Source organism: Globicephala melas, chromosome 3, assembly GCF_963455315.2.
Source record: "Globicephala melas chromosome 3, mGloMel1.2, whole genome shotgun sequence".
NCBI classification, from domain to species: Eukaryota; Metazoa; Chordata; class Mammalia; order Artiodactyla; family Delphinidae; genus Globicephala; species Globicephala melas.
The window spans coordinates 12,334,590-12,359,488 of NC_083316.1; the positions used below are offsets into that span (position 1 = coordinate 12,334,590).

The following is a 24,899-nucleotide window of genomic DNA, read 5'->3' on the forward strand; positions in this document are numbered from 1 at the left end:
GAGAAGATGTTCAAACAGGCTTTGTTAGATTGAAATGTAAGCAAATGATGCAGACGGCCCAGAGGTCCTCTGACACGTGCCTGAGGGATTGCTGGGGCCATCCCAGGGTCACTGCTAGGCGTGCCCATCACCCAATCTAAACGAGCGTCCGGCCCTCAGCCTTGAAAGGCAGCAGAGGAAAAACAACGCCAGCCTCCTTACGGATCCCATTAGTCCCAGAGCCGACTCACAAAAACTAATAAGAACCTCCTGTATAAAAAAATAAATAAAATTCAAAAAAAGAAAAGAACAAATGGCGAGCCCCTGGCTCCCATATCCAGCCCAATGAAAGACACACAAGCAGAGGTGTTACAGGTCCCACTTGCAAAAGAGCTTTTGATGTTTGCTTCCCTTCAGAGGCTGAGGCAATCTCTCGAATCCCTTCCCCTTTATGCCACCTCTGGAGGGGTTGACATTTTCTTAACTCCGGTCTCTAAAGCACATCTGCTTTTCTGAAAAACAGCAGGTAGGATATCTCTCCATCTCCTCTCCCCCAAGGATCTGCGAGGGTGGTGCCCCGGTGGCCTGGGCGAGAAGGAGGCCAGGCCGGGAAGAATTAGGAACCTCCAAATGCACACGCCACCCATGGTGGCAGCCACGGGCCCCAGCTCCTTCAGGTGCGCTTTTATTTTTAAAATAGCAAATATTTCTGCAAGTACGGTTGGAATAAACTAGCACATATCATTAGATTAGCATCTGTGTCTCACCTTGTTTGCCCCATCTGCTCTTTCGCAGAAACATAGTCTTTTGCATATAATAACTGAACATTAGAGAGAATTTGGATGAGTGGAAAACTCTCCCAGCTCACTGTTTAGCTAGAAACAGCAGAAGTTATGCGAGAAATTTTAAATCTCTTATTCTGGAACGCACAAGGGGGCTAAGGATTTCAACTGTCAGTGCAGCAGATTCTGGAAGTCCACACAGAGGTGTCTTAAGATTCGGGTGAATAGACGGCATTCATGGGAATGGCTTGGAGTAGCGCAGTGGAATGCATGGCAACAATGGGGGAGGTTTCAAAAGGGTTCTGAGTAACTCCAGCATCTGGCTAGAGGTACGCTCCTCAAAAGAATTTTTTTGTTTTTAGGAATAAAGACACAGACCTACTAGAAAATGGACTTGAGGATATGGGGAGGGGGAAGGGTAAGCTGTGACAAAGCGAGAGAGTGGCATGGACATATATACACTAGCAAATGTAAAATAGATAGCTAGTGGGAAGCAGCCGCGTAGCACACAGAGATCAGCTCGGTGCTTTGTGACCACCTAGAGGGGTGGGATAGGGAGGATGGGAGGGAGGGAGACGCAAGAGGGAAGAGATATGGGAACATATGTATATGTATAACTGATTCACTTTGTTATAAAGCAGAAACTAACACACCACTGTAAAGCAATTATACTCCAATAAAGATGTAAAAAAAAAAAAATTTTTTTTGTAGTGCCTGACCTCTGTGATGGTGAATAAAACAATGCTTATCTTGGACGCTCTTAGTGGAACTGTATAGCGCTGTATTGTTAAGCTTTACTATTTCAATGTAGCCAAAAACAATTTCAGATGAGACACTCACAGCTATGAGGTTCTAACACTTTAGAACCTGCTACTGAGTTTTATTATATAATCTTATATTCCAAGAGCAAGATGACTTATATCCATTTTGGTTTCTGAGGACTTACTTCTACACACATGTTCCTTGACATGAAAACACTGATTTCTATCAATGGAGTGGATGAAACCCACTCAAACACAGCTCTCTCCTGCAAATGACTCAGGCCTTCGGAAGTCCACTCTCAAAGGCCTCGGAAGCAGGAATCAAAAGAATTTTTTCGGAAATGCTCTGCATCCTAACGTTGTGAATGAACGTTGGCAATCAGTGGAGGGTCCAGCTTACAGTTTACTGGGGAAGTTCCACACCCAGTAAAGAGTCCTGGGCCATAGCCTACCCTCTCTCACGTTAGGCTGCGTGGGGGCCATCCCTGAAGCACTTGGAGGTGAGTTGCTATTTGTGGGTGATTGACTATAGGTGTGGGAATAGAGGCACGTAATCAGCTGGGGACCCTGGTGAAGAGGCTTCCTCTCCTCACCTCCTAGGGCTCTTTATGGGATCACATGAAATGATATCAGCAATGGCTCTGAGCTAGTTCTATAGAAATTCAAGGCCAAACAGTTGCTATTAAGAGTACCAGTGGCAGGTTCTGTGCTTCTTTCTTATTTTTTATTTTAAAACATTGTACACTATCTTGCTGGGGGTCTGTTTTTCTACTTCTTTGTTTCAGGATACAAGTCTACAGGTTCAAATAATTAAGCTTTAATGAAACAGGCATTTCTCAAATGATCTGCAGGCAGGTCAGTCCTGACCTGGCCTCAGGTTACAGGTCTGAAGGCTTATGTGCCTTCCTGGGCTGTGTCAACAGCTGTGGAAGGACACAGTGGCCGTCACCAGAAGCTTCCAGCTGGAATAACTGCGCTGCATCCCAACCAGCCTGGACCCATGGCTGCTGCATGGACAACTTCAGTGTGCATGTACCCCAGCACCCTGCAAGACAGCCTTAAGCTTATGAACTTAAGCACAGAACTTCCTGTACCTTCACATCTGCTATAAAGTATCGGTTTAACTAAAAAACAACAAAAGAGAAATGAAATACAATATACTAAAATTTTTTGAGAGTATAATTTCCCTTTTGCAAATAATTTCTTGACAGGAATAACCTTGAAGTGAGTATCGGTTTGCAGAGGCATCATGGGAGCGGCATCAAGGCAAGTGTAAATTCGCCTCTGTTATTTTCTGAGTTTCCTCCGCCAGCCCCAAAGCCTCATTAATCTTGCAGAGCGAGGTGAGATTAGAAACATCACTGCGCCCGTCAACGGCAATCCCTGTCTATCAAACGCTAATTTTAAAGAGTGTGTTTCAGAAACCACGGCGCACGGGGTTCTCACCTTGTCAAAAGCAGGGTAGACAGCACGGATTTCCGTCAACCAGCCATATGGCATGTGACCCACGGGGTATGTGGCTGTCAAAATTGCCACGGCCTGCAAGAGGAAGAGCCGGCAGTTAGCAGGGCATCCGCAGAGCCTGTGTCCAGCCACTGCCTGCCGTCTGCCACGTGGCAGAGCAAGCCATCTCGGGTGTGGTCCCCACTGACAGGTCACTCCACCCTGGGTGACAGCAGGAGGAAGGGGCAGGGGCTCCCCTGCATCCCGGGAGCCAGCTGAGTGGACCCAGGGTGTGCACCTGAGACCAGGGGGATGAGTCTTGTTTTACATGAATCCAGTGAGGAAGGGGTCCCGATCACTGCCTGAGAAGCCAAGATTTCAACCCAGGTTCACCAAATTCTCACTGAGCTAAACCAAACCTTCTAGTCTAGCCCAATTCTTGAGTCTCCAAATGCGATTCTGAGCCCCACCCCTGCTCTCTGGAGACTCTGCACTTAGCGTCCACCGCTCTGCCTCCACGCCACCCCCCAGGGAAGCTGACGGTGTGCACTGGTCGATGGCTTTACGGTATCCTCCATCCAACTCAACTCACTTTCAATCTGTTCAGCCAGGAGAGCCCAATTTTGATGTTTAACTTAAGAAAACTAAATTAATACTTCTCATAGGAAGGCTCACAGGTTCTTCCATGAAAATGAGAGTTTCACTTCTTAGGTGAATGAAGAGGAAGAAAATTTAAAACAGAGCACCTAACCCTACACTTTTGGCAAAGTTCAACTCCCTCACTAGCTAGGACAGGAGGAATCAGGCTTCGTCTGTTCTAATGACCATAACAGTGATGCCAGGACCGTGAGCGAGGTGGGTCCCCAGCGGGTGAAGACACTGCTGTGAGGAGTGGGTGGTGGCATCGGGCGGCCCTGGATTCAAACCTCACTTCGTCACTTCCCAGCTGTGCGAAGCATGAACGCTCTCAGGCCCCGTTTCTGTTCCTCCGGCAGAACCATGAGAATAACGACACCCATCGTGCAGGGGTGTCGGGAGTCAGTGAAACGTCCATAAGTGCCGACATTATCAGAAGCAGACGATCAATTCATGTCAGTTCTGTCACCCTAATGCCAAGGTCTGTCTCTGTGCACTGAGGTCATTTAGAAATGGCTCAAGTGTATAACGTCTTGTTTTTCTTAGGGGGAGATGGAATTCTAGCACACAGGTGATGGGGGTCCCACACTTTTTACTGGGCAGCTGAAACTGAAGTATTGAAGTAAAAAAGCTGCTCTGTTACAGAAGCCAGCCCAGATGGCATTCACGATTCAACAGACAAAATCCAGGAACCAATGGAGACAAGGGAAAGCCTTCTGCTTGTGATTTATGTGCTGCTTGTTCTAAGCCAACATGAGTTGCTTCCCAGGACGTGGAAACTGGCAGCAGCCCTCAGCCTGGAAACATGCTGACAGTGCATTCAAGGGCAGTGTGTAAACAGGAGGCTCTCATGGGTAGCCACCAGCCTTCCTGAAGGATCAGCAGTTCTTGAGACAATTAATTCTCCAGAGGGCAGCGGAGGAGGAAACAAATGAAGTCATTCTACTTGTTCATACCATACTTGAAAGATGGAAAGAAGTGGAGCTGCCAGTTTCCAGATCAGTTTCTTGAGTTGAGTAAATAATGGAGACCCTCCTTTGGAGGAGGGCAGATTGCCAGAGTACATAAAGCCACGGTAGGCTCGGTACAGGAGGTGGAGAAAGGACAGGTGAGACTAGGTGGGTCAAAACGGAGGCAGCAGCCCTTCACCCCCTGGTACTTTCACTTCTGCTGCTGCGCATGGCATATTTCGCTGTCCTCTGCAACTACTGTGAAGAGGTACCATGCTGACTCCATGGGAAAGTGGAGAGGCCGTTGAGTGGAGAGAGAAAATCTGGATTCTAACACTAGCCCAGCTTCTTGCTAGTTGTGTGTCCTTAATCTCGGTTTTCTCATGTGGTAAAAGAGAAGGACGAAGGAGATGTTTTCCCCCATACTCAGATAAATATAAAATCACATGATTCTAAGTCACTGATGGAGATCCTTATGGGTTCCTTGTGTGAAGGTGTCACATAATTTAATATCACAGAACTTCTTGAGCTCTCAAGAGGAATTGGAAACAAATTTGTAATCCACCTCCCCCGCACCCAGTTTTTACACGGCGACAGTGGGTACCCACATCCCCAGAAGCTGCCCTACCTCCGTAGCTGCAGAACTGCCACCAAGGTCCCGGGAAACAAAGAGGTTGACGATTGGCCTACTGATCCTCTGTGTAGCCAAGATGAGAGCCAAAGGCCACCAGAAGCTCAGCATCTTTCTTATTGTTGCATCTCCCTGCATCAAGAAAAGGGGATAAAAGTTCACTGAACTCTGGAAGCAGAATAGAAAAAAACAATTCAGAGTCAAAGCCTTTTCTTTCGATATCAATCATGAGTCAATTCACTATACTTAAAAATAATATAGAAAAAGCCTCTGTAGACAAGCCAAGTTGAATTAAAGTAAAATGTACAGTCTTGATAGAAATGAACTCAGACAGCTGGAAGCTACTGTGAAGTCAAAACACACATTGAAGCCTGATGGATCCAAACGCCTATTTTCCAAACAGGGCAACTTTAACCCAAGCAGAACCCAACTTCATAGCCCAAGAAACAGGCTGGAAATTAGTTTCTGTTTAAATTACCAAACTGACTGGCTAGAAGCCATGTCAGTAAGACGTAACTCTTAGAAGTAAAACATTGTTATACTTTATTTTGGAATCAGTCTGCTCACAAATGTGCCTAATTATTTGGGCACTATATAAATCTACTCAGAGGTTCCTATTTTCAAAGCTCTGACAGAAGTCATGTAAATGTTCAGAAGCACAAGCAAAACAAAAGCATGGTAACGAGAAGGCGACTTATTAAGAATTCTACAGCAAAGATGTGCGCCCCCTTTTTTTTTTTTTTTTTTTTTTTGCGGTACGCGGGCCTCTCACTGTTGTGGCCTCTCCCGTTGTGGAGCACAGGCTCCGGACGCGCAGGCTCAGCGGCCATGGCTCACGGGCCCAGCCGCTCCGCGGCATGTGGGACCTTCCCGGACCGGGGCACGAACCTGTGTCTCCTGCATCGGCAGGCGGACCCTCAACCACTGCGCCACCAGGGAAGCCCTAGATCTGATATTATTGATGGCCTGACCTCAGATCAAGGTGGGTGGTCAATACAATTACTGGTTTTTTGGTTATTTTTGGCTGCGTTGGGTATTTGTTGCTGTGCACGGGTTTTCTCTAGTTGTGGTGAGCGGGGGCTACTCTTCGTTGCAGTGCACGGGCTTCTCATTGCGGTGGCTTCTCTTCGTTGTGGAGCATGGGCTCTAGGCACGTGGGCTTCAGTAGCTGCGGCACACGGGCTCAGTACTTGTGGCTCGTGGGCTCTAGAGCGCAGGCTCAGTAGTTGTGGCACACGGGCTTAGTTGCTCCGCGGCATGTGGGATCTTCCCGGACCAGGGTTCGAACCCATGTCACCTGCATTGGCAGGTGGATTCTTAACCACTGCACCACCAGGGAAGTCCCGCAATTACTGTTTTGACATGACAAAAGTAACATGTGGTCAAAGGTGGGATCAAGGGGTGGAGTGTGGTAATTTATTCAGGGCCATATTTATATAAATATATATATAAAAATATATATATATATACATAATCATGCATATCTGCCTTATATCTAGATGGATACCAACCCAAATGATACCTAAGGATAGAGAAATTAGCAAACATATAAATCAGATACTGTTTATAATGATGATGAAAAGAACGCTTTGGTCACTTGTATAAGATTGTATCTTGCTTGTACCATATTCGCCTTTCGAGGCACAGGCCAAGCTCTGCCTCCATCAGGGGGGCTTTTTAGACCTCATCCCTATCTACCCTCTCTCAGCCTCCGTGAGGGAAGTTCTTGAACTCCCATTGCAGTCTCTGTACTTTCTTGGGTTCATGTCTGAATGTTGCTGCTGTGCTGGATAAGCCAAATGGGACGTAAAGCTGCTTGAGGCCAGAGACCGTATTTAAAAACTTCCTGCGTTGCCCTGTGGTACCTAAATACTCTGCTCCCTCCATAGAAGGCACCTGAATGAGTGATTGTGTTTGGCCAGTACAGAAAGTACAAACACAGCCTGGATCCCTGGTGTGAAATTAAAAATAATCAAATGTGAGTTCAGTGGTACCAGGGGTCCTAAAATCTCTGTCGAGAACAGAATGACTTCCTTTTGACAACAGAGAGTAAGGAGGACGTCAATGTTGTGTCTCCTCCTTGGCCTGACATGACTCACTGTGACTTGGTCTCCTCATATGGAGGTAAGGAGGCTGGAGAGTGACCTCTAAGGACTCTTTCATCTCCAGAGTTCATCAGTTCTCCAACTGTCTTTCCCTGTGGACACTATGAAGCACTTGGCCTTGAGATATAACATCCCAGAGCATGTGGCTGTTACACTGATGTCTCGTTTCATACGTGTGGGGTGAAACTATATTCCACTTGGATGTACAGAGAGCATGTCCTCGAGGTCTAAGGACCTACCCCCAGCTCCGGTCCACTCCTGTCCGGGATGATGTCGTGGATGTTCTTGTAGTAGCCCAGGCACAGGGTGGTGCAGCGCACAAGGGCACCCATGTACAAGGATAGGATGGGGATGAGTAGAGGCTCTCTGCATTCCAGATGACTGTGAAGCAAAATGGCGACAAAAACGACCTGAGAGATGGGGAAACAAGAACAAGTCAGTAGGGAGAAGACGGAACCAATCAATGGAAGTGCGGCCCCACCTCTTGCACCCAGGTGAGATGTATCTCTGAGCGAAAACCTTGACACTGATGAGAAGGAGAACAGAAACTGTATTGGGCTACAGCTCAATACTGCTCTCGGAGAATTCAGGGTCATGCATTTGGGATTCACTGGAAGAGCACACGATCATTCTGTTATATTCATCATTAAGATTCTTTTAAGGCAACTGCACATCTGGTTAAGGTTATCGATTAAAAAAAGTCTAGAAACTTTGGATTCCCTGACCCCAAAGGATGCAGAAGAGCTTTGCCCTATCGATGTACACATGTAATCCACACCAGAGGACCTAAGTGACCTTCCACAAAGGATAGAACAGTGACCAATGATGGTACACAGAAAAATGGACATTAACATTTATAACATGGAATCCACTAAAAATGCTGCAAAAGCACCAATGTTAATTATTATAAAACAAGATAATTAAAATTTAAGATATTAACTTACAAAAGTGGCAAAGGTCAAAGAATACAAAGTCAAGAGGGATTGAAATAATAGTAAAGTGTCAATCTCTATTGAACAGTACAGGCTCTAAAGCAAATTTATCAATGTATTTAACCCCCCATCCTGCAGAAATCAGAGAATCAGCCCCGCCTCTGTCCAGAGTCCTTCCTGGGATTCACATGTTTGGAAGACCACTGAGGCGTACTGAGTGCACAAATAGGGTAATGGGAGAGGGGAGAGATTGTCTGGGCTACATCAATTTTTTTTTTGTTGTTTGTTTAAAAAAATTATTTGTTTAATTTATTTTGAAGAGGAACACAGTGATTAAATATCAAGATTTATAAAAAGTCTACCTAGTACCTTTGAACCCCATCCATCCATTTTCTATCCACTACAGCAATGAATCTGTTTGATTATTTTCAGGAATAATATTCTAAATATTTACCAACAGACTGAACAACTGAACAGAACAGACAACGGGCCTGGCTGTTATGGTAAGAACCAGCTGAATATCAGCCCTGCATTAGTTTTGTATTTGTCCTTAGAGAATTTTGTTAAGTAGTATCCATTTTTCCCCTCCTTCTTTTAGTTATTTATTTATTTTTCATTTTTAAATTTGGGGGGGGGGTACATCAATCTTAGTAGCCAAATATCCAGGGAATGATAGGCTTGTGAAATCTACCACCACTAAATGATCCTGACCGAAGGAGGCGTACGCGGATCACTGCATTCTCAAGAAATCAGTGATGACACAAAGTTAAAAAAGAAGCTGGAGAACGAGCACAGTTCATCAAATGAGTGCGTTCAGTTGCCACAGGGGACAGAGAAAGGCAGGGTAATCCAGAGAAACTCTTCTGAACGAGATAATAGTATGAGACGTTGGAGGAGGTTTGCTGGTAGCACAAACTGACACTGGTGCCCGGGTTGCTGCTCTCAAACCGGTAAACGGGACAGAGAGGCCCTTAGGCGGATGCAGGGGACAGAGCTACCGCTTGGCTGCGTGGACATGACCAGGCTGCCCAGAGCATGGGCGCGTGAGTGTCCACTCAGGCTCATGATCACACACCCACATTCACTTTCACCGAGGATACAGTGGAGCCCATTGATGGAAGTAAAGATGCCCGTGACTGTCTCCATGCCTGTTGCTTCCCAGTGGAACAAATGTACCGTATTAACTGAGGGATGCAAAGACCAGCTGGGGGAAACCTGGTGAAGGATCCATTGTGTTTGGAACAGAAGATTGCGTTCTGTAATGTGGCCAAGATGCCCATTTATTTCTCTAACTAATCAGAGGCCTTAAGGGGCCCTAATATGCAAACAGACTAGTCTGTCTGCCGCAAGCTTAAGATTCGACATACACAGACCTACAGTGTAAACGAAGATGGTCATGTTTAGAGACTGAAAACACACTGGAGGAAAAATGGATATGTGAAGACCAACCCCTCCTCTGCCCAGTCCAGAAAGGCTCCCGGTGACGCCATCAGGATGGCCATGCAAGATGAGTAGGACAAAGGAAGGGGATCTGGAAGTGAAGGAGAAGGGAGGGGGAGGTGTGGAGATGACAGGAAAGTGGCCCGAGGAGCACAGCAGGCTGGAGTGTGGCAGAGGGCGGGCAGGAGGCATTGGGCCGGTAGCGATCAAGGCCGAAGTGAAGATCTTCTCAGCCTCCCTCATGTCGTTAATAGCTTGATGCCAGATGGTCCAACACATACCATACCTCTTACACCTTCGCTGGGCTGTATCATTTATCAACTTAAGATAACACCTGGGCCTTTTGCAATTCAATCCAGAATTAAGATTTTTGATTCTGATACCATCATCAAAACCTTGTCGGACTATTTTCTGCAGGTAACGTACTGCCTCGGTGGCGAGGATTTTCCCAGTGAAAGCCTGCTACGTGCTGGCCCCGTCCTGGGTGCTGGGGATTCAATGATAGATAAGATTGTCCCAGGCTCTGTTCTCCTGGAGCTGACAGCCTAGTGGGGAAGGCAGAGATGGTAATCAACCTGTGAAAAGGCCTGTGAAGGACAGAGGGCGGTGGTGCTGGGAGAGCCAGGCTGTGGGGTGAGGGAGGGCGCCCACGTGGGGTGCAACTGAGCCGAGACCCAATGCCTTGGCAGGAGCCGGCAGGGGCCGACAGGAGTCAGGGTTAGGTGGGGCAAGCCGAGGCAGGGCATCTCCTTCCGGGCAGAAGCCAGGCAAAGCCCCCAGCGGGAGGCAGCTCGGCCACACTGAATTGGTCACAAGAGAGGACCAGTGGCTGGAGGGTAGAGAGCAAGGGGACAAGAGGAGAGTGACGGGGCTGGGGAAGAAGCAGAGCCTGTGGGGTTTCAGCACCTCGTAGACCATGATCAGGATTTTGGCTTTTTATCTCAAGGACACCAGGAGGTGATTCTAAAGCAGGTTCTAGGCAGGGGGTGAGATGGCCAGCATTTCACTGAGAATAGATCCCTGTGGCCGCAGTGGGGAAGGACGGAGGAGAGCCAGAGCAGAGGGGCAGGCCCGAGTCAGGAGGCATCGCTGAGAGTTCAGGTGGGAGGGGTGATCCCTCAGACCAGGGCGAGGGCAGCCGAGATGGGGAGAAGAGGGCAGATAAAGAAACATCTAGGATTAAAAATTTTAGACGGATGGTCCTGAAGAGGGACGCTCCTAGGGTGGCTCCCAGGTGTCTGAGCTGATGGTAGGGGCACAGATTCATTCAAAACCACCATCATCAAGATCATGAAGAGTATGAACTGAGGCTTACGATGCCTCTGAAGGATGTGAGTGGAAATAGCATAGAGATATCTAGATGGCTTGTCTAGAGCTCAGAGGAGAGGGCCTGGCCGCAGATATTTATCTGGTGATCATCAATCTTGTTACAGATGGTTTAAACGTAGGGCATGCAGTAGATTCTTCACGAATAGAATACACAGTAAGGAGAGAGATGGATCTGAGGAACATTTACACATCAGTAGATGAGCTCGGCCACCAGAAGTCGGAGAAAAACCAGGACGTGGTGGTGTGAGAGCCAATGGGAAGGGATGTTTCATGGACGAAGGCGCAGTCAACAGAGTGAAGAGTTGCTGAGACATCCATGAGGTCAACAAAAAGTGCCCGCTGGATTCAGTGGCAAGAGGGTCACTAGTGAGAACAGTGTGGGCGAAGTGATGGGAGTGGAGGTCAGCGTGGGGTAGGTAAAAGGAAGAAAGAGAAGTGCAAAAGTGGAGACAGTGAGAGGAAACTGGACTTCCAAAAGGTGTGGCTGGGAAGTAATAGAGAATTGTAGCTAAAGACATACATGAGAAAAAGCCTCTTGTTGCTGTCGTTATGGTGTTAAGATGGCAGATGTCTGAGCATGTTTCCATGTCAAAGAGAAATGATCCAGGGGAGAGAGAAGGAGTCACTGATAACCAATCAAATAAGGTTCCTGAGAAAGCAGGACAGGATAGGCTTCAAGGCACAGGAGGAAGAAGTGGCCTTGGACAGAGGAGGGACACCTCCTCTCCTGGAATGGGAGAGGGAACGGAGATGAGGCAAGGGTCTGAAAGTAGGCATGTGGGTTTAAATTTCTCAGTGAGGTAGGCAATGAGGTCACCTGCCAGGGAGAGTGAAGTGGGCGGAGACCCTCTGACATGGTTACCAGAGTCCGCAGAGGTGAGTGATGAGAGGATGAATCTATACTTTGATCAGTTTGTCCCACTGTGTAACTTTTTGCTGGAGTGCTTGCTACCTGGGTGCAGGTGGTGCAAGGTGCACACCATTGGGTGGTTCAGGACGGGGATTTTGCCCGAAGGCTGAGATGGAAAGGCAGGAGACAAAGGGACCTAGAGTAGTGCAGCCAGATTACTCAGCTGGGATCCTGGGATCCCAGCCCTGGGATCTCAGCTGACTTCAGAAGGCCAGGGCTGATGACAGCACAAAGGGGAAAGGACTAGAGGTCCCACTGAGGCCCAACACCCCACGAGAATCCTCATTTGATACTGAGCAAGCTAAGAAAGTCTAGATGATCACAAAATAAATCAAAAACATATGACTATTACAATAATGATGACACAGAAAAGCATGGCATGTTGGAACCAAAGCAAGAGGGTTTTTTTGTATTATGATGGGAAATTAATTAGCTTAGTAAAGGTTTTCAAACTGGGAGTTGCCACTGAAATTCAAGGCATTATAAACTCTTTTCATTTTATCGTTGGTGATTGTTACTCCCTATCCATCTATGCCGAGGTGGTATTTCAAAGGACTTTGCCTAGGATCTATTTATTCATTACCAAGTCTGGTAATTAACAAATGCTTACAAGTAATGAGAGGACTGAAGCTGGGGGGTGGGAGGGGAAGCAGAAGACTTAAGAACAAACATTGAATTTATTCCCCCAACCAAATTGTGGCAGGAACTCCAACTATAAGGTTTAAAACAGAAACTTCACCAGGAAAAGCCCAAGGCCAGATGGCACCTGAATCCAGCTTCCATCGCCCCTACCAACCAGTTACGTTTATTCCGAGCTTTTGAGCCCTCCCAACAGGCAGCGGCCAGGACCAGGTTTAAAATTAAGAAGGAAGGGCTTCCCTGGTGGCGCAGTGGTTGAGAGTCCGCCTGCCGATGCAGGGAACGCGGGTTCGTGCCCCGGTCCGGGAGGATCCCACATGCCGCGGAGCGGCTGGGCCCGTGAGCCACGGCCGCTGAGCCTGCCGTGTCCGGTGCCTGTGCTCCGCAACGGGAGAGGCCACAACAGCGAGAGGCCCGCGTACCGCAAAAAAAAAAAAAAAAAAAAAATTAAGAAGGAAAATGGCTGTGGGGGCACTGGCAAAGAATTTTTCAGGGATGTGATTTCTTCCTCTATTTTGAGATAACACATCTACAAATGCTCACTGAGTTGCTGATGCTAATGCTAAAAATAAGAGCTGTTTCCTTAATTTCAAATTAAGTGATTAGAGTGAACAAGGCAGTTTAGTTCATCCCTCAGAGGATGAATTAAAAGTGAGACCAGGCCAAAAAATCTCTAATAACTCACCAAGAAAATTAACAAAGATATATCAAAGAATGATGTTAGCTAGTATTCACGCTTGTGCGCGTGCACACACACACACAAAATAATGTTAGCAGGAAGTAATTTAAATTACTTTTAATAGTGATCCATGGAGTAAATGCAATTAATTTGGAAATCTAATTCTTGGTCTTTAGGGAGGTACTAACAGTTGAACAGTAGATTATTTCAAAAAGGTGGCTGAAAGACTAGCGTGTACAAAAGGCAAAAACCAGAAAGAAATGTGTGGACATGTTCATAGAATGGAACTAAGAATTGGGAAGGGAGTTTAGAAATCAGTCCACCTCCTTCTCCGTGAAGAATTCGTTCTCCAAACCCCTGACTGTAGGAACTAAGTCTAACGTACAGACTATGGGAATTAAATCTAATTTGCTGCTAAAATTTTTCATGATATCTTTGGAGGAAGAAGACAGGAAGGAGAATGGAAACCAGGGCTGGTGCCAGACCTCAGGGAACTGGACAGAAGTATAATGTTCTCAGACAAAGCCGACTTCCTGATTCTTTCCAAATGTGGGAGAATGATGCGTGAGTGGCAGCCCCAGGTGACAACAACATTTAAGAATAATACCTAGGGCTTCCCTGGTGGCGCAGTGGTTGAGAGTCCGCCTGCTGATGCAGGGGACATGGGTTCGTGTCCCGGTCCGGGAAGATCCCACATGCCGCGGAGCGGCTGGGCCCGTGAGCCATGGCCACTGAGCCTGCGCATCTGGAGCCTGTGCTCCGCAACGGGAGAGGCCAAAACAGTGAGAGGCTCGCATACGGCAAAAAAAAAAATTAAAAAAAAATATAAAAAAATAAAGAATAATTCCTAGGAGCATTCTCTAGAAACTAGCATCTAGTGACTCAGCCACACAGAGGTCCATGTGTGCACAGTGACCCTGTGACCACCCACTAGCTTTGACTTCAGAGTCATTTCACGTGCAAGTGCCTTAACAATAAAGGGCAAAACCTCTGATAGTAAATTTAAATTCCTACAACACCCATTCCTGCAAGATCCTACACGCTTGTATCATGGGGGGGGGTTCCATTTGCTCATTCACTTAACAAGCATTTATGGAAGTTCACGTTTGTTTTGAGTAATGCAGGGACACTCGCGGAGCGGATAGTTGTAAATGAGGCAGCAGCCGGTTCTGTCCGTCACCTGAAAGGGGCTCTGAGCAGCTCTGATGGACACACGGATCACATTTACCTGAGCTATGACGTCTGAGATTGAGGCACATCCGACCAGGAAACTGTATTTGTGTTTTAAGAGAATGCCAGCATGGGTCCATGCCTGCCAGGAAGGAGAGAACAGGGTATGAGATACACCTGTGGGATTAGGTTATTTCTGGTCATTATGAGTCCCTGGGCATTCCTGAAACAGAATAGAAACGCACCCCCCAACCTTAGTAGCACAGGTTTCATAAATCTTTGATTGGTAAAATGACTGTAACTTAGCCTGGCGGCTAGGACCACATGAGACTTAAGTGGAACCAATGACTGCACAGTGTGTATTTGGTACCAGTTCTATGCAGACTAGTGTACTGGTTTGTGTGTCTGGCAGGAAACCTGGCTGAATACCAGGAATGGGGGGCCAGTGGGAGTCACAAAGCACAGCATTCTCCATCCGTGAAGCACGTTCTAATGAGGGCTCTAAACTGGATCTGAGTTACTACCGTCATTGCAGGCACTCACTGACTGATCAGGTTCTACTGTTTCCTTCTCTTTAAGTTTGGGCGGGATCCGACCTGTCACTTCGTGCCTTTGAGGAAAATTAAGAGGAAAGTCCTCCAAGGGTTACAGACAGTGAAAGTTCCAGGGGATGGCAGGTTTGGAGAAGGTTTGAAGTTCAAAGTAGGATCCGCTTAAGCATCATCCTTCTAACCAGTAAAGGCTGACCTGAACTGACAAAGAAATAACATTTCACGTGAGCTAAACATAATCAGACAAGTCTGATTTATTTCCTAGGTCTGTGTCAAGACTTTATAGCCGCTGCTACATCTACTTCCTCCTCAGCTCGTAGGGCCAAAGGTGCTAAATGGGAAAAGAAACGCAAGGCGTAGATAACATTTGCAAATTGTGGCTTGTAGGCTACCTTTGTTGACCAAAAGCTGTCTGGACGATAAGCTTTGTGATTTGCAAATATTATCTCTCCAACAAATACATCAGGGCCATGCTGCAAGGTGTGTGCGTGTGTGCGTGTGTGTGTGTGTGTGTGTGTGTGTGTGTGTGTGTGTGTGTGTTTGGGGTGGTATGTATTATTTTGGTTTTTATTAGCAATCTCTTACTACTGGGCCTTTTGGGGGAGTTGAGAGATGAAACATGGAAGAAAAGGGTGTCCATCACAGATGTGCTGGGGTTAGACTGAGCTTTGGAAACTTCCGTGGCCAATAAACAAAGAAGGGAAGTGGAACACAGGGCACTGAAGAGTCTGTGAGTCACTTTTAGTCCTGAGTTCCCCGAGTTCACTGTATAATTGTGTTTACACAGTCCCAGTACAGACAGGAGGGCAGGCATTAGAGCAGAATCATGGACTCTGCTGAAGAAGCTGGGCTTTTACTCTCTTAGGTTGTGAAAAAGGTCACTCCATTCAATTCTCTCACTGCTTTGAAAGCACTGTGGTACCACCTCAGTCCAGCCTGGGCCCTGTGGGGAATCCGGTTCTACACACTCCAAACCCTTGGCTGTTTTCTTTTAGGGTAGGGGGTATGGGAGCAGGGGGTATGCATCAACTACCAGAGTAAACACACCTGGTGATAAGCAAGAAAAAGAAAATCCAGGTACAAGTGTCCCAGGGGCCAAATTCTCCACCTAAAGTGATGTCACGACAACTAAAAATCAGGACCTCCGGTGGAAACTAAGGGTTTAATATCTAAGGCTCCCTGGCCCACCAGTAGGAAGCTGTCAGACTCAAGAAGGCTGCCCCCGTAACCCTGCTACAGGCACTTTAAGACTTCTGATGACATCTGAGAGGATGGACCACGTACATTTTTACATTGCATCATTCCTCTGAGGACGGGGGGCTAATGCCATACCTCAATACCTCCATTCATCTCACACGTCTAATGTACATAGAACTGGAGGTAAGGAGTGGTAGAAAAACCTATATAGACTATCATATGTTAAAGTCTCCTTCCAAGGGTAATTTAAAATGGTGCCCAAAGAAAAGGTTTATTTTCTAGCATTAGACATTGTTGGAAATATAGAAATATACATATTTGGCTAAGTCTCTTTTATATCTATAACATAGATGAATAGGAAAAAAGCATTCTCTGAGAACTCTTCAGTATCAGAACAAAGAATTTAATCTATGGAAGTCAGCCACCCTTAGCTAATCTAGCAAAGCTGGCTATTGAAGTAATAAAATCCTATCAGTATATTCAAGCGAGTCTTATTCTAAAAAGCTTTGGGTGCTTATACCACACAAGTGGTAAGTTTATCTGAAAGCTATTCTGATCCCTTGATCCTGAATATATCAGAAAGGAATTTATATTTGAATCAATTTTTCAAACAAGCTCTCTTGCCTACTGCCAGAACTTGTGGCAAATATAGATAATTCTCATAAAATAAACTGAAAAGATGGACTGGTTAAAAGTCAGTGGTCAGTTGGAGCCCTTCTGCACTGCCGGCGGGGACGTAAAATGGTGCAGCTGCTGCTGAACTCAGTATGACAGGTCCTCAAAACATTAAAAACAGAATTACCATATGATCCAGCAATTCCACTTCTGGGTATATACCCAAAAGAATTAAAGCAAGGACTCAAAGGGCTATTGGCTCACTCATGTTCACAGTGGCATTATTCATAGTAGCCAAAAGGTGGCAGTAACCCTGGTGTGTCCACTGATGGATGAAAGGGTAAACCAATGTGGCTTTTACACATACAAGGAATACTATTCAGCCTTAAAAAGAGGGACATTCTGACACATGCTGCATACGACATGCACGAACCTTGAAGACATTCTGCTAAGTGAAATAAGCCCGTCACAAAAAGACAAATATTGTAGGATTCCACTCACGAGGTACCGAGAACAGTCAAGTTCATAGAGACAGAAGTAGAGTGCTGGGAGCCAGGGGCTAGGGTAGGGGGTGGGAGTTAGTGTTCAATGGGGCAGAGACTCAGCTGGGAAGATGGAGAGGGCCGAGGGTGGATGGCGGTGATGGGAGCACCATGATGTGAATGCACCTAATGCCACTGAAGTGGGCGCTTCAAAATGGTTAAGATGGGAAGTTTTATGTTATATGTATATTATCACAATCGGAAAAAAATGTGGTGGGCAGTGAAGACAGCCTCGGATGTGTTGGTCATTTTCTGGGGGGAATAAGTGGATCCATTTCTGGGGCTGGGGGAGGGGAGGGTGGGGAGGCAGTGTTTAATGGGAACAGAGTCAGTATCCCAAGATGAAAAGAGTTCTGAAGAGTCACGGCAATGTGAATATACTCCATGCCATTGAACTGTATACATAAAAATGGTTAAGATGGTGAAGTTTAGGCTATGTATTTTTTACCGTAAGTTTTTTAAACAGTGCCAACGATCTTCTCTACTCACCATTGCATCCATAAAAGGGAAGGCAGCAAGATACAGGAAGGCCCTTCTCGTTTTGTTCCCCACTGACTCATCCACATGGTGCAATTTATTGATGATGTAGTAGCCTAAGTCACTATATGCTGCAGAAGGTAAAACAAAACAAAACAGAACATGGCAATATTTAGAAAACATTATCCTCATAAGCTTTTTATCTCAAAAGTTTTTTTTTAAATAAATGTATTTATCTTATTTTATTTATTTTTGGCTGCGTTGGGTCTTTGTTGATGCCCGCGGGTTTTTCTCTAGTTGCGGCGAGCGGGGGCTACTCCTCGGTGCGGTGCACGGGCCTCTCATTGCGGTGGCTTCTCCTGCTGCGGAGCACGGGCTTTAGGCGTGCAGGCTTCAGTAGTTGTGGCATGCGGGCTCAGTAGTTGTGGCTCATGGGCTCAGCAGTTGTGGCTCATGGGCTCTAGAGCGCAGGCTCAGTAGTTGTGGCACACAGGCTTAGTTGCTCCGTGGCATGTGGGATCTTCCCAGACCAGGGCTCGAACCCATGTCCCCTGCATTGGCAGGCGGATTCTTAATCATTGTGCCACCAGTGAAGCCCTCAAAAGTTTAAAAACAATTTTAAATATAATATTTGGGTTTTGGTACAAAAATTACAAAATTCAGATGAGCAAAAAGAAGAAAATCATCTACAGTCTCATTCATCCCTCTGCCCAGAAGGGGTCACAGTTGAAACTCTAGGTTCTAATTGCCCAGTTCTTTTACAGGTGTGTGTGGTGGATTATGCGTGAGTGTTTTAACATAACAATGGGATAACATACCTTTCAATAAAAATGTTAAAGCTAGCTTTTCACTGTTTGTCATTCCTTTTGTATCATTTTTTTGGGAGGAGGGTGGTAACTGTGGGTATAGTCTCCCCAGTGGAAAAATGCTATCTCTGTGCTTTCCAAGTCCCTCCAACATGAGGACCTGTGACCAGTGTGTGACTGGAACATAATGGGCCTTAACCAACACAGGCTGAATGAATGTGTTGGTGCCAAAGGGAGAGAAAGGAAGAAAGAGAAAGGTCTCCTAGTGTCTGCTAGGCGTTCTGGCAGACATTGTTAGTAAAGGTTAAATACAATATTCAGCTATTTGCTACCTCATTGATGCAACGTTTAGACTATATAGGAAAACAATGATCTTTGTGTTTTCATAGTGCTCTAATAGTAGTGTTCCCGCTGTGTTCATTCTTTTGTAAATATGAATATCCATGTACTTGACAACTGCAGCAGAGGCTTTGAAATCAGAAAGGAGATAAAATTTAGTGTCTCACTTTGTGAAATAGTAAGAGTCCCTTCCCCCATCTCAAAGTTTGGGGGACGACTTATTACCATATAAACTGGTAAAAAGAAATAATCCTCCATCCTCTGTCGGGATTAGTCTGGAATTATGGGGATGTTGGATTAAGTGTGCTCTTCAGGATGATATCCAAGTTATTTAAATGTCTATAAGTAGAAATCTCAGCGAGGGTAGAGGTACAAGTAAGTGATTTCAAGGGGTAGGGGGCTGGAATGGCTAAGACATCCAGCATGCAATGCTGGTGGGACAGGCAAATGCAGGCGAGGAGGGCCCGGTCCTCCCAGGAAGGGCAGAGGTGGAAACCAAGAGGCGAGCTGCCAGGTGAGCCCAGGTGGCAGGTGTGGAGCGTGGCGGGACCAGCAAAACCACTGAGGCAGCAAGAAGAGAAATCCAGGAGGGAGGGTGGCACTTGGCAGAAAGAGAAAAGACTGGGGAAATGGGATTAGTTACGGCCAGGGACAAGGAAGGCAGCTGTGATGTCCTGCTTGGATCAGAAGGCACGTGGGTGACCTGATCCTGGAAAGCAGGAGGAAGCCCTCCAGCCCGACTTGGCAGCGAGGTGAGAAGTGCATTCAGACCTGAGATTAGCTGGTGAAACACAAAGCCGGGATAAGATGTTGCTGGACCACACACACAGCTTACTTTGGGTGCCGAGATTTGGAAATCGTGGCTGCTGTTGATTTGTACACTCCTTTTCATTCAGTCAAGTTCACTGCGCTGAGACCTGTGCAGAGATGGTCCTGACCCGGCCCACCCCACTGCCCCTCCCAGCAGAGACCGCCGGCAATAGTAAAGGCGGCCACGCTGGGCGAGCAGAGCAATGCCAAGTGCACGAGCCCGGGGCTGGCTCTGAAGAGCTCAGGAACTAACATTCCCTGGTAAAGGTTAGCGCCAATACAAACGCCAGCTGACTGGACTGGACTGGATGGCTAACGCTGGGCCCTTGAGATTAGAAAAGGCTGAGATCTGGAGGGCAATGTATGGGTTGACCTGTGTCCCCGCACAATTCATTTGCTGAGTCCTTAGTCCCCAGGACCTCAGAAGGTGACCTTATTTGACAACCAGGTCATGGCAGGTATAATTAGCTGAGATGGGGTCATGCTGGAGAAGAGTGGGCTCTTGGTGTCCTTCTCAAAAGGGGGAATTTGGACACAGAGATAGACACGCACAAGGAGAAGCCCATGAAAACATGAAGGCAGAGATCGGGGAGATGCTTCCACAAGCCAAGGGACAGCGCACGTTGCAAACCACTGGAAGCTGGAGAGGGGCCTGGGACAGACTCTCCGTCACGGCCTCAGACGGAACCAACCTCACTGCCACCACCTCGACCTTCCAGCCTCCAGACCGTGAGACCACACACTTCTGCTGTCTGTGTTGCTCTGTTAGGACAGACCTAGCAAACTCATACAGGTGGCTTCTAGGAAGGGGAGAATTATTTTCCTGTGAGTCTCTGGGGTAATGGCAGGAAAAGAAGGGACGTGTGAATTTGAACAGCTGAGAGCAGGGCGTGCAGTTTGCTCATGTGGCCTGAGTGTATAGGGATCAGTATAAATAAGCTTCTCTACTTCTGTGAATATACCTAAGTGTACCAACTTATTACACTATTTTAACTAAAACATCAAAAACAGTGCCTTTATGTAGAGCAATGAAGAGCGGACATCTGAAGTTTAACAGGGTCTGAAGGACTGCTGGGTGCTGAGCTCGACCAAGCCTCTGACTCTGCCAGGATGTTTCCCCCCCCTCACCCCCTGCTTTGTTCAGTCTGCAGCTCCAGGGTCCCCAGGTGCCAGGGGTACTTTGAGACCAATGGGCCCAAGGATGCTTTTGCTTCTTTTTACTTCTTGTCCTCCTTTAGCTACCAGAGAAAAACTTTGGAGGCCAAGGGAAGAAGCTTTCTTCCCGTCTTTCTTCCTTCCTTTTACTCCTCCCATATGCAGTAGAAGAAGAGTCTGGTTATAACTACAAAGGTTGTTTCCACCCTGTGAGCTGGGAGAGTAAAATCCCAGCGGCTGTTTTCCACCCAGTATCGCCTCACCCTCCCCTCCCGTGTCCCAGAGCTGTTTCTGGCTGGAGGTATAGGCTGGGGGTAATTTGTTTAAAGCACTTTGCATAGAGTCTATAATTACCAGGCTAGCTGCCTTAATGACATTTAGTAACCTTCAACTTCTATAAGCTGCCTTACCAAGACTCTTCTGAAATAGCTTAGAGTCCTTATGAAAAGTAGGACATTAGAAAGAAAAATTAAGCAAGGTTTTTGAATAGATGTAAATGGAGTTCATGGCCTGGCTGCAGCAGGAGGACACGGACTTAACCTATTTACAGGTAGACAGCTTTGAGCTGCCCAAACAAGAAGCAGGAAGGGCCATTCAAATCCCTAGCTCCTCTGACCTCAGAATTATTTTCCCGTGAGACTCTGGGGTGATGGAGCGATGGACCTTTCCAGAATCACTGGTTCTCAAACTTGTTCATCCAGAGTCGCCAGCACTTGTTGCAAAATGCCATGAAATTTAGTATTAATCAAAATAAGCCTCATTACCCATAATTTTCCCATGGGAATTGAAGAAAAAGCCCTCTTTCCATTTTTAGTAAAAGAATAATATGTGCATTTCCAAGGGGCAAATTTGGGAGCCCTTATTCTAATCCTAATGCCTCAGTTCCCATGTTTAAAAGTCTCCCAAGTGCTACGGATTGACCCACTGTGTTCTGTTTACCAAGGCTCCTGCAACTCGGGTATCTTGAGCCAGGCTCCAGGTACACATAGAACAGATATCAACTTTCTGGCCAGTGGACCTCTAGATTTCAAGTCTGTCAGTCCAACACAATTGCAAGTGTCTACTCATTTGGCTAATTGCATGAGGTTCGGGTGGTACATTTTCTGGAGCATCTTCTCCTCACCATCTGCACCACACATTCCTGGGGAAGTGCCTGTGTGATCCGTGGGACCCACTCCGGCCATGTGCAAATGTCTGGGGAAACCCAGAACCACGTGCAAATCTCTCAAGGATGAGAGAATGCGTGGCTTACCAGTCTGGTCCAAAAAGAGAAAAAAATCAGAGAAAATGAATATGAAACACAAGAAAAAACATTATTTACAGCACATGTAATAAAAAGGACCTAGTGAAAGTTCTCTCCTTTATTGGGGCAAACACAATAACAGTTGACCCCACAAAGGAGTTCTTGGTCCTCTCTGACCTGAGTCTACCCCTAATGTCTCACCGTGATCAGTAAACGGATGCCCAGATGTGACACCAGGTTAGCGAAGGAAAGGAGCTACAGTTGAAACTGGTTTTTCAAAGCTGGTGACGCTTAGTTTGAAGTCCCTTCTAAGTGAGAAGATCCTCCAGCAGTTGGTAGATTATCGGTAGATACTGAAAGTTTGAAATGTCAAAGTTCATCCAGATTGGGAAAAAAAAATCTAAGATAGAGATCATGCTGGGAATCGGGATTTCTCCAATGGCTGGAGGTACCATGGAATACACAAACTTAAAAAATATATATCTTAAGAGTACCTTTGCCCCAGCACTAGTTCATAACCCAGGAGATTATGCAGACTGACAAAATATATTGAACTTTTCTAAATATTAAAAATTTCTTTAGAGACCATAACGTTATCAAGCAGTAAATAAGAATATACAGATCTTCCTTGTTGTTAAAGCTGTATTAAACATACTTACATGAACACTAGACTCAATCTGCTTTATTCAATATAGCTGTCCCTGAGATGTCACAAAAAAATTTTCACTGGTGTCAAAGGCTCTCCAAGGGACCCAGCTACAGCCGCAAAGCTCAATGCCTAACGCCCTCCCTGCTGGTCCTCTTTCTGCTTTGCCCTTCCCTGCTCTCCTTCCCTTTCTCTCTTCCTCTCTCCCCCTTTTCCTGTCCCTGTTGCCTAACGGGCTCTTCTATAGTCTCAGGCTGCACACCTCCTTTACCTGGTTACCTGCACCCTAGCACTGGGCATCCACTCTGTTACCCGTGATATTCAACACCGAACTCATTTTCTTGCTTTATTCTCCCTGATCCATGAATGCGTGGTGGCTGTCTGCCTCCCACTTCTTCTCCTCCCCAAGGATGAATATCTTTTATATTTATCTCACCTCTGTATCCAACTTTGGATTAGTAGGACCTGAATGACATGCACGTACTATTTGTTCAATAAGTAATTTGTTGGACCACGGATAGGACAGATGGGGATTGGACTATTTTAAAGGTGAGTTAAACAAAGGGCAATTCTTTCACTCTTGTTTAGTCAAAGGCCCCCACATTCAAAGCAGGAAGGTCAGCTCTACTAATACTAGTGGTGTGTCTGCTTAGAGTTAAACATTCATGTGAATAACATCATAAGGGGAAATGGATGAATTTTATCAGTGTTTGAATATATCTAAAAAAAGAGAAATATTCATTAAACATACAGAAGGCATCTTGCTGGGAAAAGTAACTAATATTGTAAAGAATAAAATGAATAAACAGGTAAATTAGGAAACAAAGCAAAAAGAAACCAAGGAGCTGGCCATTAAACTGAAAAAGCATAGAACACGGTGATTTTGTTAAAACCACGAGCCTGAGGTTAGACAGAATTAACAGAAACGTAACAGACAAGAAGAGTCACCATCTGTAATCTTAAGTGGCTACAGCAGAATATTCATTTGGAGCACTGGGTCAAATTCTCCACTCCATCTTGTATCAAAGATAAGGGAAAAATCAGAAAGAGTCGTGCTGGATTACAACCAACACTTTCAGAGCCAGTTAAGAGATGACCCACCCCACGAGCCTTTCAGAACCAATCCCTAAGAGAAAGAACTTCTTCCTCCTCTATGCTCTTGGATGCCCTTATATAAATGCTATGGAAAAGTTAGAAGGTCTAGATAACAGAAATAAATCTATTAAGGAGATAGGGAAATAGCACCTAAAAAGGAAAGTTTCAGGCAATTAGACTAGTTTCGCCTAAACAAAATAATATAGAGAAATTTGGTTTTAAGCCTAGGTTACTCTGGTTCCTATCTCACTCTGTGGGCTAAGCTGGTGAACGTGTAACATGTGGCTTCTTGTACTTACTCTAAGCTCTACCGAGGAGCTGTTCATGTGGGGAATACATACCCATTTCAGTATCAGGCCAAGCAAATACAATTAGGAAGACTGCCTGAGAGTAGACAATGGCTTCTTAAGTCAAATTATTTGGAATAGCTGCTTTTTTGTTTATCTATGTCACTGTTCCCTTGTCCCAAGCATAGGTAGCCGAGAGCTGACTGTTAAGGTAGAAATGTCAGTGGCTGTTTCTAGCATTACTAAGATGGGAAAATGGGTTTTAGTGTCTAGTGTAGGTGACACATTGTAAAGTAGAAACTGAACGGGGGGATGTTTATGGATGGTAGGAAAATACTGTTGGAAAAGGTAAGGATGACAAAAGAGCAACATCCCACCTGGAGCTTGTGGTCAAGGTTATGGGGAAAAATCGGCAAGATCTGAGTATAGAAAAGCTTACGGGATTAGTGAAAAAAAGGAGAAAGGAAGGTGAGCAAAGATGCCTATGCAGCAGACAGTAGACGGCAAGAGAAGAATCAAACCATTAGGTGGAGAATTGAAATGAGGCCAACAAACTAGAAGAGGGAAAATCATTAAAATCTGAGTTTTAAGTCTTTGAAAGAAATTGATATTGCTTTCTTAGTAACTGTAGAAAGCATTTGTTTGTTGGAAGGAAAAGAAGTGATAATTGTAAAAATATCAACAGTGATAAAAGCAATTGTTAAATATATCTGGGATGTAGAACCATTTTGGTTCAAATGTAAGATTTTA

General features: G+C 45.8%; 1 protein-coding gene across 1 annotated transcript in view; it reads right to left on the bottom strand.

The window, feature by feature from the left end:
* ANKH (ANKH inorganic pyrophosphate transport regulator) overlaps positions 1 to 24,899 on the bottom strand; it is a 146,360-nt gene that overhangs the window by 41,525 nt on the left and 79,936 nt on the right. Inside the window, exons 3-7 of the mRNA XM_030856587.3 lie at positions 17,781 to 17,899; positions 14,445 to 14,528; positions 7,527 to 7,697; positions 5,180 to 5,314; positions 2,969 to 3,061 (exon numbers count right to left, since the gene is read on the bottom strand). Of these exons, the coding sequence (XP_030712447.1) occupies positions 2,969 to 3,061; positions 5,180 to 5,314; positions 7,527 to 7,697; positions 14,445 to 14,528; positions 17,781 to 17,899 (602 nt within the window). The remainder of the gene's footprint in view (positions 1 to 2,968; positions 3,062 to 5,179; positions 5,315 to 7,526; positions 7,698 to 14,444; positions 14,529 to 17,780; positions 17,900 to 24,899) is intronic.